Source organism: Oncorhynchus mykiss, chromosome 10, assembly GCF_013265735.2.
Source record: "Oncorhynchus mykiss isolate Arlee chromosome 10, USDA_OmykA_1.1, whole genome shotgun sequence".
NCBI lineage: Eukaryota > Metazoa > Chordata > Actinopteri > Salmoniformes > Salmonidae > Oncorhynchus > Oncorhynchus mykiss.
Window position 1 is genome coordinate 87501006 of NC_048574.1, and position 16312 is coordinate 87517317.

The 16312-nt window shown below is 43.7% G+C and overlaps 1 protein-coding gene across 8 annotated transcripts in view; it reads right to left on the reverse strand.

Annotated features, from left to right (window-relative positions):
- The window catches only part of LOC110512929 (sister chromatid cohesion protein PDS5 homolog A-like), a 98163-nt gene that overhangs the window by 26177 nt on the left and 55674 nt on the right, over window positions 1-16312 (reverse strand). For all 8 annotated transcript variants that reach the window (XM_036934432.1, XM_036934426.1, XM_036934427.1 and 5 more), the window contains 2 exons: window positions 15037-15151; window positions 12940-13072 (listed from right to left, as the gene is read on the reverse strand). In XM_036934432.1, coding sequence (XP_036790327.1) covers window positions 12940-13072; window positions 15037-15151 — 248 coding nt within the window. The remainder of the gene's footprint in view (window positions 1-12939; window positions 13073-15036; window positions 15152-16312) is intronic.

Below are 16312 nucleotides of genomic sequence, written 5' to 3' on the forward strand. Positions count from 1 at the left end.
ATAGTCAGTTAACATACTGGCTGAATGGGTCTATAGTCAGTTAACATACTGGCTGAATGGGTCTATAGTCAGTTAACATACTGGCTGAATGGGTCTATAGTCAGTTAACATACTGGCTGAATGGGTCTATAGTCAGTTAACATACTGGCTGAATGGGTCTATAGTCAGTTAACATACTGGCTGAATGGGTCTATAGTCAGTTAACATACTGGCTGAATGGGTCTATAGTCAGTTAACATACTGGCTGAATGGGTCTATAGTCAGTTAACATACTGGCTGAATGGGTCTATAGTCAGTTAACATACTGGCTGAATGGGTCTATAGTCAGTTAACATACTGGCTGAATGGGTCTACAGTCAGTTAACATACTGGCTGAATGGGTCTATAGTCAGTTAACATACTGGCTGAATGGGTCTATAGTCAGTTAACATACTGGCTGAATGGGTCTATAGTCAGTTAACATACTGGCTGAATGGGTCTATAGTCAGTTAACATACTGGCTGAATGGGTCTATAGTCAGTTAACATACTGGCTGAATGGGTCTATAGTCAGTTAACATACTGGCTGAATGGGTCTATAGTCAGTTAACATACTGGCTGAATGGGTCTATAGTCAGTTAACATACTGGCTGAATGGGTCTATAGTCAGTTAACATACTGGCTGAATGGGTCTATAGTCAGTTAACATACTGGCTGAATGGGTCTATAGTCAGTTAACATACTGGCTGAATGGGTCTATAGTCAGTTAACATACTGGCTGAATGGGTCTATAGTCAGTTAACATACTGGCTGAATGGGTCTATAGTCAGTTAACATACTGGCTGAATGGGTCTATAGTCAGTTAACATACTGGCTGAATGGGTCTATAGTCAGTTAACATACTGGCTGAATGGGTCTATAGTCAGTTAACATACTGGCTGAATGGGTCTATAGTCAGTTAACATACTGGCTGAATGGGTCTATAGTCAGTTAACATACTGGCTGAATGGGTCTATAGTCAGTTAACATACTGGCTGAATGGGTCTATAGTCAGTTAACATACTGGCTGAATGGGTCTATAGTCAGTTAACATACTGGCTGAATGGGTCTATAGTCAGTTAACATACTGGCTGAATGGGTCTATAGTCAGTTAACATACTGGCTGAATGGGTCTATAGTCAGTTAACATACTGGCTGAATGGGTCTATAGTCAGTTAACATACTGGCTGAATGGGTCTATAGTCAGTTAACATACTGGCTGAATGGGTCTATAGTCAGTTAACATACTGGCTGAATGGGTCTATAGTCAGTTAACATACTGGCTGAATGGGTCTATAGTCAGTTAACATACTGGCTGAATGGGTCTATAGTTAACATACTGGCTGAATGGGTCTATAGTCAGTTAACATACTGGCTGAATGGGTCTATAGTCAGTTAACATACTGGCTGAATGGGTCTATAGTCAGTTAACATACTGGCTGAATGGGTCTATAGTTAACATACTGGCTGAATGGGTCTATAGTCAGTTAACATACTGGCTGAATGGGTCTATAGTCAGTTAACATACTGGCTGAATGGGTCTATAGTCAGTTAACATACTGGCTGAATGGGTCTATAGTCAGTTAACATACTGGCTGAATGGGTCTATAGTTAACATACTGGCTGAATGGGTCTCTAGTCAGTTAACATACTGGCTGAATGGGTCTATAGTTAACATACTGGCTGAATGGGTCTCTAGTCAGTTAACATACTGGCTGAATGGGTCTATAGTCAGTTAACATACTGGCTGAATGGGTCTATAGTTAACATACTGGCTGAATGGGTCTCTAGTCAGTTAACATACTGGCTGAATGGGTCTCTAGTCAGTTAACATACTGGCTGAATGGGTCTATAGTCAGTTAACATACTGGCTGAATGGGTCTATAGTCAGTTAACATACTGGCTGAATGGGTCTATAGTCAGTTAACATACTGGCTGAATGGGTCTATAGTCAGTTAACATACTGGCTGAATGGGTCTATAGTTAACATACTGGCTGAATGGGTCTATAGTCAGTTAACATACTGGCTGAATGGGTCTATAGTCAGTTAACATACTGGCTGAATGGGTCTATAGTCAGTTAACATACTGGCTGAATGGGTCTATAGTCAGTTAACATACTGGCTGAATGGGTCTATAGTTAACATACTGGCTGAATGGGTCTCTAGTCAGTTAACATACTGGCTGAATGGGTCTATAGTCAGTTAACATACTGGCTGAATGGGTCTATAGTCAGTTAACATACTGGCTGAATGGGTCTCTAGTCAGTTAACATACTGGCTGAATGGGTCTATAGTCAGTTAACATACTGGCTGAATGGGTCTATAGTTAACATACTGGCTGAATGGGTCTATAGTCAGTTAACATACTGGCTGAATGGGTCTATAGTCAGTTAACATACTGGCTGAATGGGTCTATAGTCAGTTAACATACTGGCTGAATGGGTCTATAGTCAGTTAACATACTGGCTGAATGGGTCTATAGTCAGTTAACATACTGGCTGAATGGGTCTATAGTCAGTTAACATACTGGCTGAATGGGTCTATAGTCAGTTAACATACTGGCTGAATGGGTCTCTAGTTAACATACTGGCTGAATGGGTCTATAGTCAGTTAACATACTGGCTGAATGGGTCTATAGTCAGTTAACATACTGGCTGAATGGGTCTATAGTCAGTTAACATACTGGCTGAATGGGTCTATAGTCAGTTAACATACTGGCTGAATGGGTCTATAGTCAGTTAACATACTGGCTGAATGGGTCTATAGTCAGTTAACATACTGGCTGAATGGGTCTATAGTTAACATACTGGCTGAATGGGTCTATAGTCAGTTAACATACTGGCTGAATGGGTCTATAGTCAGTTAACATACTGGCTGAATGGGTCTATCGTCAGTTAACATACTGGCTGAATGGGTCTATAGTCAGTTAACATACTGGCTGAATGGGTCTATAGTTAACATACTGGCTGAATGGGTCTATCGTCAGTTAACATACTGGCTGAATGGGTCTATAGTTAGTTAACATACTGGCTGAATGGGTCTATAGTCAGTTAACATACTGGCTGAATGGGTCTATAGTCAGTTAACATACTGGCTGAATGGGTCTCTAGTCAGTTAACATACTGGCTGAATGGGTCTATAGTTAACATACTGGCTGAATGGGTCTCTAGTCCGTTAACATACTGGCTGAATGGGTCTATAGTCAGTTAACATACTGGCTGAATGGGTCTATAGTTAGTTAACATACTGGCTGAATGGGTCTCTAGTCAGTTAACATACTGGCTGAATGGGTCTATAGTCAGTTAACATACTGGCTGAATGGGTCTATAGTCAGTTAACATACTGGCTGAATGGGTCTATAGTCAGTTAACATACTGGCTGAATGGGTCTATAGTCAGTTAACATACTGGCTGAATGGGTCTATAGTCAGTTAACATACTGGCTGAATGGGTCTATAGTTAACATACTGGCTGAATGGGTCTCTAGTCAGTTAACATACTGGCTGAATGGGTCTATAGTCAGTTAACATACTGGCTGAATGGGTCTCTAGTCAGTTAACATACTGGCTGAATGGGTCTATAGTCAGTTAACATACTGGCTGAATGGGTCTCTAGTCAGTTAACATACTGGCTGAATGGGTCTATAGTCAGTTAACATACTGGCTGAATGGGTCTATAGTTAACATACTGGCTGAATGGGTCTATAGTCAGTTAACATACTGGCTGAATGGGTCTATAGTCAGTTAACATACTGGCTGAATGGGTCTATAGTCAGTTAACATACTGGCCAAATGGGTCTATAGTCAGTTAACATACTGGCTGAATGGGTCTCTAGTCAGTTAACATACTGGCTGAATGGGTCTCTAGTCAGTTAACATACTGGCTGAATGGGTCTCTAGTCAGTTAACATACTGGCTGAATGGGTCTATAGTTAACATACTGGCTGAATGGGTCTCTAGTCAGTTAACATACTGGCTGAATGGGTCTATAGTCAGTTAACATACTGGCTGAATGGGTCTATAGTCAGTTAACATACTGGCTGAATGGGTCTCTAGTCAGTTAAAATACTGGCTGAATGGGTCTCTAGTCAGTTAACATACTGGCTGAATGGGTCTATAGTCAGTTAACATACTGGCTGAATGGGTCTATAGTCCGTTAACATACTGGCTGAATGGGTCTATAGTCAGTTAACATACTGGCCGAATGGGTCTCTAGTCAGTTAACATACTGGCTGAATGGGTCTATAGTTAACATACTGGCTGAATGGGTCTCTAGTCAGTTAACATACTGGCTGAATGGGTCTATAGTCAGTTAACATACTGGCTGAATGGGTCTATAGTCAGTTAACATACTGGCTGAATGGGTCTATAGTCAGTTAACATACTGGCTGAATGGGTCTATAGTCAGTTAACATACTGGCTGAATGGGTCTATAGTCAGTTAACATACTGGCTGAATGGGTCTATAGTCAGTTAACATACTGGCTGAATGGGTCTATAGTCAGTTAACATACTGGCTGAATGGGTCTCTAGTCAGTTAACATACTGGCTGAATGGGTCTCTAGTCAGTTAACATACTGGCTGAATGGGTCTATAGTTAACATACTGGCTGAATGGGTCTATAGTCAGTTAACATACTGGCTGAATGGGTCTATAGTCAGTTAACATACTGGCTGAATGGGTCTATAGTCAGTTAACATACTGGCTGAATGGGTCTATAGTCAGTTAACATACTGGCTGAATGGGTCTATAGTCAGTTAACATACTGGCTGAATGGGTCTATAGTCAGTTAACATACTGGCTGAATGGGGGGTCTCTAGTCAGTTAACATACGGGGTGAATGGGTCTATAGTTAACATACTGGCTGAATGGGTCTATAGTCAGTTAACACACTGGCTGAATGGGTCTATAGTCAGTTAACATACTGGCTGAATGGGTCTATAGTCAGTTAACATACTGGCTGAATGGGTCTATAGTCAGTTAACATACTGGCTGAATGGGTCTCTAGTCAGTTAACATACGGGCTGAATGGGTCTATAGTCAGTTAACATACTGGCTGAATGGGTCTATAGTCAGTTAACATACTGGCTGAATGGGTCTATAGTCAGTTAACATACTGGCTGAATGGGTCTACAGTCAGTTAACATACTGGCTGAATGGGTCTATAGTCAGTTAACATACTGGCTGAATGGGTCTACAGTCAATTAACATGCTGGCTGAATGGGTCTCTAGTCAGTTAACATACTGGCTGAATGGGTCTCTAGTTAACATACTGGCTGAATGGGTCTCTAGTCAGTTAACATACTGGCTGAATGGGTCTATAGTCAGTTAACATACTGGCTGAATGGGTCTCTAGTCAGTTAACATACTGGCTGAATGGGTCTATAGTCAGTTAACATACTGGCTGAATGGGTCTATAGTCCATTAACATACTGGCTGAATGGGTCTATAGTCAGTTAACATACTGGCTGAATGGGTCTATAGTCAGTTAACATACTGGCTGAATGGGTCTATAGTCAGTTAACATACTGGCTGAATGGGTCTATAGTTAACATACTGGCTGAATGGGTCTATAGTCAGTTAACATACTGGCTGAATGGGTCTCTAGTCAGTTAACATACTGGCTGAATGGGTCTATAGTTAGTTAACATACTGGCTGAATGGGTCTCTAGTCAGTTAACATACTGGCTGAATGGGTCTATAGTCAGTTAACATACTGGCTGAATGGGTCTATAGTCAGTTAACATACTGGCTGAATGGGTCTATAGTCAGTTAACATACTGGCTGAATGGGTCTATAGTCAGTTAACATACTGGCTGAATGGGTCTATAGTCAGTTAACATACTGGCTGAATGGGTCTATAGTCAGTTAACATACTGGCTGAATGGGTCTATAGTCAGTTAACATACTGGCTGAATGGGTCTACAGTCAGTTAACATACTGGCTGAATGGGTCTCTAGTCAGTTAACATACTGGCTGAATGGGTCTATAGTCAGTTAACATACTGGCTGAATGGGTCTATAGTCAGTTAACATACTGGCTGAATGGGTCTCTAGTCAGTTAACATACTGGCTGAATGGGTCTATAGTCAGTTAACATACTGGCTGAATGGGTCTCTAGTCAGTTAACATACTGGCTGAATGGGTCTATAGTCAGTTAACATACTGGCTGAATGGGTCTATAGTCAGTTAACATACTGGCTGAATGGGTCTATAGTCAGTTAACATACTGGCTGAATGGGTCTATAGTCAGTTAACATACTGGCTGAATGGGTCTCTAGTCAGTTAACATACTGGCCGAATGGGTCTATAGTCAGTTAACATACTGGCTGAATGGGTCTATAGTCAGTTAACATACTGGCTGAATGGGTCTCTAGTCAGTTAACATACTGGCTGAATGGGTCTATAGTCAGTTAACATACTGGCTGAATGGGTCTATAGTCAGTCAACATACTGGCTGAATGGGTCTATAGTCAGTTAACATACTGGCCAAATGGGTCTATAGTCAGTTAACATACTGGCTGAATGGGTCTATAGTCAGTTAACATACTGGCTGAATGGGTCTCTAGTCAGTTAACATACTGGCTGAATGGGTCTATAGTCAGTTAACATACTGGCTGAATGGGTCTATAGTCAGTTAACATACTGGCTGAATGGGTCTATAGTTAACATACTGGCTGAATGGGTCTATAGTCAGTTAACATACTGGCTGAATGGGTCTATAGTCAGTTAACATACTGGCTGAATGGGTCTATAGTCAGTTAACATACTGGCTGAATGGGTCTCTAGTCAGTTAACATACTGGCCGAATGGGTCTATAGTCAGTTAACATACTGGCTGAATGGGTCTATAGTCAGTTAACATACTGGCTGAATGGGTCTCTAGTCAGTTAACATACTGGCTGAATGGGTCTATAGTCAGTTAACATACTGGCTGAATGGGTCTATAGTCAGTCAACATACTGGCTGAATGGGTCTATAGTCAGTTAACATACTGGCCAAATGGGTCTATAGTCAGTTAACATACTGGCTGAATGGGTCTATAGTCAGTTAACATACTGGCTGAATGGGTCTCTAGTCAGTTAACATACTGGCTGAATGGGTCTATAGTCAGTTAACATACTGGCTGAATGGGTCTATAGTCAGTTAACATACTGGCTGAATGGGTCTCTAGTCAGTTAACATACTGGCTGAATGGGTCTATAGTCAGTTAACATACTGGCTGAATGGGTCTATAGTTAACATACTGGCTGAATGGGTCTATAGTCAGTTAACATACTGGCTGAATGGGTCTATAGTCAGTTAACATACTGGCTGAATGGGTCTATAGTCAGTTAACATACTGGCCAAATGGGTCTATAGTCAGTTAACATACTGGCTGAATGGGTCTATAGTCAGTTAACATACTGGCTGAATGGGTCTATAGTCAGTTAACATACTGGCTGAATGGGTCTATAGTCAGTTAACATACTGGCCAAATGGGTCTATAGTCAGTTAACATACTGGCTGAATGGGTCTATAGTCAGTTAACATACTGGCTGAATGGGTCTCTAGTCAGTTAACATACTGGCTGAATGGGTCTATAGTCAGTTAACATACTGGCTGAATGGGTCTCTAGTCAGTTAACATACTGGCTGAATGGGTCTATAGTCAGTTAACATACTGGCTGAATGGGTCTCTAGTCAGTTAACATACTGGCTGAATGGGTCTATAGTCAGTTAACATACTGGCTGAATGGGTCTATAGTCAGTTAACATACTGGCCAAATGGGTCTATAGTCAGTTAACATACTGGCTGAATGGGTCTATAGTCAGTTAACATACTGGCTGAATGGGTCTATAGTCAGTTAACATACTGGCTGAATGGGTCTATAGTCAGTTAACATACTGGCTGAATGGGTCTATAGTCAGTTAACATACTGGCCAAATGGGTCTATAGTCAGTTAACATACTGGCTGAATGGGTCTATAGTCCGTTAACATACTGGCTGAATGGGTCTATAGTCCATTAACATACTGGCTGAATGGGTCTATAGTCAGTTAACATACTGGCTGAATGGGTCTATAGTCAGTTAACATACTGGCTGAATGGGTCTATAGTCAGTTAACATACTGGCTGAATGGGTCTATAGTCAGTTAACATACTGGCTGAATGGGTCTATAGTTAACATACTGGCTGAATGGGTCTCTAGTCAGTTAACATACTGGCTGAATGGGTCTATAGTCAGTTAACATACTGGCTGAATGGGTCTATAGTCAGTTAACATACTGGCTGAATGGGTCTATAGTTAACATACTGGCTGAATGGGTCTATAGTCAGTTAACATACTGGCTGAATGGGTCTCTAGTCAGTTAAAATACTGGCTGAATGGGTCTCTAGTCAGTTAACATACTGGCTGAATGGGTCTATAGTCAGTTAACATACTGGCTGAATGGGTCTATAGTCCGTTAACATACTGGCTGAATGGGTCTATAGTCAGTTAACATACTGGCCGAATGGGTCTCTAGTCAGTTAACATACTGGCTGAATGGGTCTATAGTTAACATACTGGCTGAATGGGTCTATAGTCAGTTAACATACTGGCTGAATGGGTCTATAGTCAGTTAACATACTGGCTGAATCGGTCTATAGTCAGTTAACATACTGGCTGAATGGGTCTATAGTCAGTTAACATACTGGCTGAATGGGTCTCTAGTCAGTTAACATACTGGCTGAATGGGTCTCTAGTCAGTTAACATACTGGCTGAATGGGTCTCTAGTCAGTTAACATACTGGCTGAATGGGTCTATAGTCAGTTAACATACTGGCTGAATGGGTCTATAGTTAACATACTGGCTGAATGGGTCTCTAGTCAGTTAACATACTGGCTGAATGGGTCTCTAGTCAGTTAACATACTGGCTGAATGGGTCTATAGTCCGTTAACATACTGGCTGAATGGGTCTATAGTCAGTTAACATACTGGCTGAATGGGTCTCTAGTCAGTTAACATACTGGCTGAATGGGTCTCTAGTCAGTTAACATACTGGCTGAATGGGTCTATAGTTAACATACTGGCTGAATGGGTCTCTAGTCAGTTAACATACTGGCTGAATGGGTCTATAGTCAGTTAACATACTGGCTGAATGGGTCTCTAGTCAGTTAACATACTGGCTGAATGGGTCTATAGTTAACATACTGGCTGAATGGGTCTCTAGTCAGTTAACATACTGGCTGAATGGGTCTCTAGTCAGTTAACATACTGGCTGAATGGGTCTCTAGTCAGTTAACATACTGGCTGAATGGGTCTATAGTTAACATACTGGCTGAATGGGTCTCTAGTCAGTTAACATACTGGCTGAATGGGTCTATAGTCAGTTAACATACTGGCTGAATGGGTCTATAGTCAGTTAACATACTGGCTGAATGGGTCTATAGTCAGTTAACATACTGGCTGAATGGGTCTATAGTCAGTTAACATACTGGCTGAATGGGTCTATAGTCAGTTAACATACTGGCTGAATGGGTCTATAGTCAGTCAACATACTGGCTGAATGGGTCTATAGTCAGTTAACATACTGGCTGAATGGGTCTATAGTCAGTTAACATACTGGCTGAATGGGTCTCTAGTCAGTTAACATACTGGCTGAATGGGTCTATAGTTAACATACTGGCTGAATGGGTCTCTAGTCAGTTAACATACTGGCTGAATGGGTCTCTAGTCAGTTAACATACTGGCTGAATGGGTCTATAGTTAACATACTGGCTGAATGGGTCTCTAGTCAGTTAACATACTGGCTGAATGGGTCTATAGTCAGTTAACATACTGGCTGAATGGGTCTATAGTCAGTTAACATACTGGCTGAATGGGTCTCTAGTCAGTTAAAATACTGGCTGAATGGGTCTCTAGTCAGTTAACATACTGGCTGAATGGGTCTATAGTCAGTTAACATACTGGCTGAATGGGTCTATAGTCCGTTAACATACTGGCTGAATGGGTCTATAGTCAGTTAACATACTGGCCGAATGGGTCTCTAGTCAGTTAACATACTGGCTGAATGGGTCTCTAGTCAGTTAACATACTGGCTGAATGGGTCTATAGTCAGTTAACATACTGGCTGAATGGGTCTATAGTCAGTTAACATACTGGCTGAATGGGTCTCTAGTCAGTTAAAATACTGGCTGAATGGGTCTCTAGTCAGTTAACATACTGGCTGAATGGGTCTATAGTCAGTTAACATACTGGCTGAATGGGTCTATAGTCCGTTAACATACTGGCTGAATGGGTCTATAGTCAGTTAACATACTGGCCGAATGGGTCTCTAGTCAGTTAACATACTGGCTGAATGGGTCTATAGTTAACATACTGGCTGAATGGGTCTCTAGTCAGTTAACATACTGGCTGAATGGGTCTATAGTCAGTTAACATACTGGCTGAATGGGTCTATAGTCAGTTAACATACTGGCTGAATGGGTCTATAGTCAGTTAACATACTGGCTGAATGGGTCTCTAGTCAGTTAACATACTGGCTGAATGGGTCTATAGTCAGTTAACATACTGGCTGAATGGGTCTATAGTCAGTTAACATACTGGCTGAATGGGTCTATAGTCAGTTAACATACTGGCCAAATGGGTCTATAGTCAGTTAACATACTGGCTGAATGGGTCTATAGTCAGTTAACATACTGGCTGAATGGGTCTATAGTCAGTTAACATACTGGCTGAATGGGTCTATAGTCAGTTAACATACTGGCTGAATGGGTCTATAGTCAGTTAACATACGGGCTGAATGGGTCTATAGTCAGTCAACATACTGGCTGAATGGGTCTATAGTCAGTTAACATACTGGCTGAATGGGTCTATAGTCAGTTAACATACTGGCTGAATGGGTCTATAGTCAGTTAACATACTGGCTGAGTGGGTCTATAGTCAGTTAACATACTGGCTGAATGGGTCTATAGTCAGTTAACATACTGGCTGAATGGGTCTATAGTCAGTTAACATACTGGCTGAATGGGTCTATAGTCAGTTAACATACTGGCTGAATGGGTCTATAGTCAGTTAACATACTGGCTGAATGGGTCTATAGTTAACATACTGGCTGAATGGGTCTATAGTCAGTTAACATACTGGCTGAATGGGTCTATAGTTAGTTAACATACTGGCTGAATGGGTCTCTAGTCAGTTAACATACTGGCTGAATGGGTCTATAGTCAGTTAACATACTGGCTGAATGGGTCTATAGTCAGTTAACATACTGGCTGAATGGGTCTATAGTCAGTTAACATACTGGCTGAATGGGTCTATAGTCAGTTAACATACTGGCTGAATGGGTCTCTAGTCAGTTAACATACTGGCTGAATGGGTCTCTAGTCAGTTAACATACTGGCTGAATGGGTCTATAGTTAACATACTGGCTGAATGGGTCTATAGTCAGTTAACATACTGGCTGAATGGGTCTATAGTCAGTTAACATACTGGCTGAATGGGTCTATAGTCAGTTAACATACTGGCTGAATGGGTCTATAGTCAGTTAACATACTGGCTGAATGGGTCTATAGTCAGTTAACATACTGGCTGAATGGGTCTATAGTCAGTTAACATACTGGCTGAATGGGTCTATAGTTAACATACTGGCTGAATGGGTCTATAGTCAGTTAACATACTGGCTGAATGGGTCTATAGTTAACATACTGGCTGAATGGGTCTATAGTCAGTTAACATACTGGCTGAATGGGTCTATAGTCAGTTAACATACTGGCTGAATGGGTCTATAGTCAGTTAACATACTGGCTGAATGGGTCTATAGTCAGTTAACATACTGGCTGAATGGGTCTATAGTCAGTTAACATACTGGCTGAATGGGTCTATAGTCAGTTAACATACTGGCTGAATGGGTCTATAGTCAGTTAACATACTGGCTGAATGGGTCTATAGTTAACATACTGGCTGAATGGGTCTATAGTCAGTTAACATACTGGCTGAATGGGTCTATAGTCAGTTAACATACTGGCTGAATGGGTCTATAGTCAGTTAACATACTGGCTGAATGGGTCTATAGTCAGTTAACATACTGGCTGAATGGGTCTATAGTCAGTTAACATACTGGCTGAATGGGTCTATAGTCAGTTAACATACTGGCTGAATGGGTCTATAGTCAGTTAACATACTGGCTGAATGGGTCTATAGTCAGTTAACATACTGGCTGAATGGGTCTATAGTCAGTTAACATACTGGCTGAATGGGTCTACAGTCAGTTAACATACTGGCTGAATGGGTCTCTAGTCAGTTAACATACTGGCTGAATGGGTCTATAGTTAACATACTGGCTGAATGGGTCTATAGTCAGTTAACATACTGGCTGAATGGGTCTATAGTCAGTTAACATACTGGCTGAATGGGTCTATAGTCAGTTAACATACTGGCTGAATGGGTCTATAGTCCGTTAACATACTGGCTGAATGGGTCTATAGTCAGTCAACATACTGGCTGAATGGGTCTATAGTCAGTTAACATACTGGCTGAATGGGTCTATAGTCAGTTAACATACTGGCTGAATGGGTCTATAGTCCGTTAACCTCCATAACATAACATCAACTCCAGGTGTGTGTGTGTGTGTACCTCGTTAGCCTTCGGATCGTCAGGACACTGTGTGTGTGTGTGTGTGTGTGTGTGTGTGTGTGTACCTCGTTAGCCTTCGGGTCATCAGGACACTGTGTGTGTGTGTGTGTGTGTACCTCGTTAGCCTTTGGGTCATCAGGACACTGTGTGTGTGTGTGTGTGTGTGTGTACCTCGTTAGCCTTTGGGTCATCAGGACACTGTGTGTGTGTGTGTGTGTACCTCGTTAGCCTTCGGGTCATCAGGACACTGTGTGTGTGTGTGTGTGTGTGTACCTCGTTAGCCTTCGGGTCATCAGGACACTGTGTGTGTGTGTGTGTGTGTGTGTACCTCGTTAGCCTTCGGGTCATCAGGACACTGTGCGTCTTTGGTCTGCTTGATGTTCTCCACCATTTTCCTCAGGAAGGCGTGACTGTTGTTCTCATTCTGCACCATCAACACCTCTAGCATGAACCACAGGCACCTACACACACACACACACACACACACACACACACACACACACACATCAGAAATACTCAAGCTGTCTGTGTTCGTGTGTGTAAGTCTGGTTTAGGAGAGATGAAGAGGAGAGGCCGTGTACTGTCTGATTTAGGAGAGATGAAGAGGAGAGGCATGTACTGTCTGATTTAGGAGAGATGAAGAGGAGAGGCCATGTACTGTCTGATTTAGGAGATGAAGAGGAGAGGCCATGTACTGTCTGATTTAGGAGATGAAGAGGAGAGGCCATGTACTGTCTGGTTTAGGAGAGATGAAGAGGAGAGGCCATGTACTGTCTGATTGAGGAGAGATGAAGAAGAGAGGCCATGTACTGTCTGATTTAGGAGAGATGAAGAGGAGAGGCCATGTACTGTCTGATTTAGGAGAGACCATGTACTGTCTGATTGAGGAGAGATGAAGAGGAGAGGCCGTGTACTGTCTGATTTAGGAGAGATGAAGAGGAGAGGCCATGTACTGTCTGATTTAGGAGAGACCATGTACTGTCTGATTGAGGAGAGATGAAGAGGAGAGGCCGTGTACTGTCTGATTTAGGAGAGATGAAGAAGAGAGGCCATGTACTGTCTGATTGAGGAGAGATGAAGAGGAGAGGCCATGTACTGTCTGATTTAGGAGAGATGAAGAGGAGAGGCCATGTACTGTCTGATTTAGGAGAGACCATGTACTGTCTGATTGAGGAGAGATGAAGAGGAGAGGCCGTGTACTGTCTGATTTAGGAGAGATGAAGAAGAGAGGCCATGTACTGTCTGATTGAGGAGAGATGAAGAGGAGAGGCCATGTACTGTCTGATTTAGGAGAGACCATGTACTGTCTGATTTAGGAGGGATGAAGAGGAGAGGCCATGTACTGTCTGATTGAGGAGAGATGAAGAGGAGAGGCCGTGTACTGTCTGATTTAGGAGGGATGAAGAGGAGAGGCCATGTACTGTCTGATTGAGGAGAGATGAAGAGGAGAGGCCGTGTACTGTCTGATTTAGGAGAGATGAAGAGGAGAGGCATGTACTGTCTGATTTAGGAGAGATGAAGAGGAGAGGCCATGTACTGTCTGATTTAGGAGATGAAGAGGAGAGGCCATGTACTGTCTGGTTTAGGAGAGATGAAGAGGAGAGGCCGTGTACTGTCTGATTGAGGAGAGATGAAGAGGAGAGGCCATGTACTGTCTGGTTTAGGAGAGATGAAGAGGAGAGGCCATGTACTGTCTGGTTTAGGAGAGATGAAGAGGAGAGGCCATGTACTGTCTGGTTTAGGAGAGATGAAGAGGAGAGGCCATGTACTGTCTGATTTAGGAGAGATGAAGAGGAGAGGCATGTACTGTCTGATTGAGGAGAGATGAAGAGGAGAGGCCATGTACTGTCTGGTTTAGGAGAGATGAAGAGGAGAGGCCATGTACTGTCTGGTTTAGGAGAGATGAAGAGGAGAGGCCATGTACTGTCTGATTTAGGAGAGATGAAGAGGAGAGGCATGTACTGTCTGATTGAGGAGAGATGAAGAGGAGAGGCCATGTACTGTCTGGTTTAGGAGAGATGAAGAGGAGAGGCCATGTACTGTCTGATTTAGGAGAGATGAAGAGGAGAGGCATGTACTGTCTGATTGAGGAGAGATGAAGAGGAGAGGCCATGTACTGTCTGATTTAGGAGAGATGAAGAGGAGAGGCCATGTACTGTCTGATTGAGGAGAGATGAAGAAGAGAGGCCGTGTACTGTCTGATTTAGGAGAGATGAAGAGGAGAGGCCATGTACTGTCTGATTTAGGAGATGAAGAGGAGAGGCCATGTACTGTCTGGTTTAGGAGAGATGAAGAGGAGAGGCCATGTACTGTCTGGTTTAGGAGAGATGAAGAGGAGAGGTGATGTTTGTTCGCGTATGTGTGTGTGTGTGTGTGTGTGTGTGTGTGTGTGTGTGTGTGTGTGTGTGTGTGTGTACACACTCACTCCTTGAGGTCTCGGAGCTGTTCAAAGTCCTGTGGCTTGGTGAAGTCTGGGTCATGAGCCAACAGGTGGATCATATAAGGAACCACATACTCTGGTAGGAGAGACATCATCTTATCTATAGAAGGAGAAGAGGAGAGGGGGAGAGGAGGAGAGGAGAGGGAGAGAGGAGAGGAGGGGAGAGAGGAGGAGAGAGGGGGAGAGAGGGAGAGGGAGGAGGAGAGGGGAGAGGAGGAGAGGGGGAGAGAGGAGGAGAGGGGGAGAGGAGGAGAGGGGAGAGGAGGAGAGGGGGAGAGGAGGAGAGGGGAGAGGAGGAGAGAGGAGACGAGGGAGGGGAGGAGAGAGGAGACGAGGGAGGGGAGGAGAGAGGAGACGAGGGAGGAGAAGGAGAGCGGAGGAGAGGGGGAGAGAAGAGGGGGAGAGGAGAGAGGAGGAGAGAGGAGGGTGAAGGAGAAAGGGGAGAGGGGAGGAGGGTGAAGGAGAGAGGGGAGGAGGGTGAAGGAGAGAGGGGAGAGGGGAGGAGGGAGAAGGAGAAAGGAGGGGAGGAAGAAGGAGAGAGGAGGGGAGGAGGGAGAAGGAGGAGAGGATGGGAGGAGGGAGAAGGAGGAGAGGAGGGGAGGAGGGAGGAGGAGAGGAGGGGAGGAGGGAGAAGGGGAGGAGGGAGAAGGAGGAGAAAGGAGGAGAGGGGTGTAGGGAGAAGGGCCGGGGAGAGGGGAGGAGGGAGAAGGAGGGGAGAGGAGAGTGGAGGAGGGAGAAGGAGAAAGGAGGGGAGGAGGGAGAGAGGAGTGGAGGAGGGAGAGGGAGGAGAGGAGGGAGAGGGAGGAGAGGAGGGGAGGAGGGAGAAGGAGCGAGGAGGGGAGGAGGGAGAGGGAGGAGAGGGGGAGAGAGGGGAAAGGAGGAGAAGAGAGGGGGGAGGAGGGACTTAGTAAGATTTCTGTCCTGATGTATTAACAGTGGGGTTGAGTCGTGTCCTGATGTATTAACAGTGGGGTTGAGTCGTGTCCTGATGCATTAACAGTGGGGTTGAGTCGTGTCCTGATGTATTAACAGTGGGGTTGAGTCGTGTCCTGATGTATTAACAGTGGGGTTGAGTCGTGTCCTGATGTATTAACAGTGGGGTTGAGTCGTGTCCTGATGTATTAACAGTGGGGTTGAGTCGTGTCCTGATGTATTAACAGTGGGGTTGAGTCGTGTCCTGATGTATTAACAGTGGGGTTGAGTCGTGGGGTTGAGTCGTGTCCTGATGTATTAACAGTGGGGTTGAGTCGTGGGGTTGAGT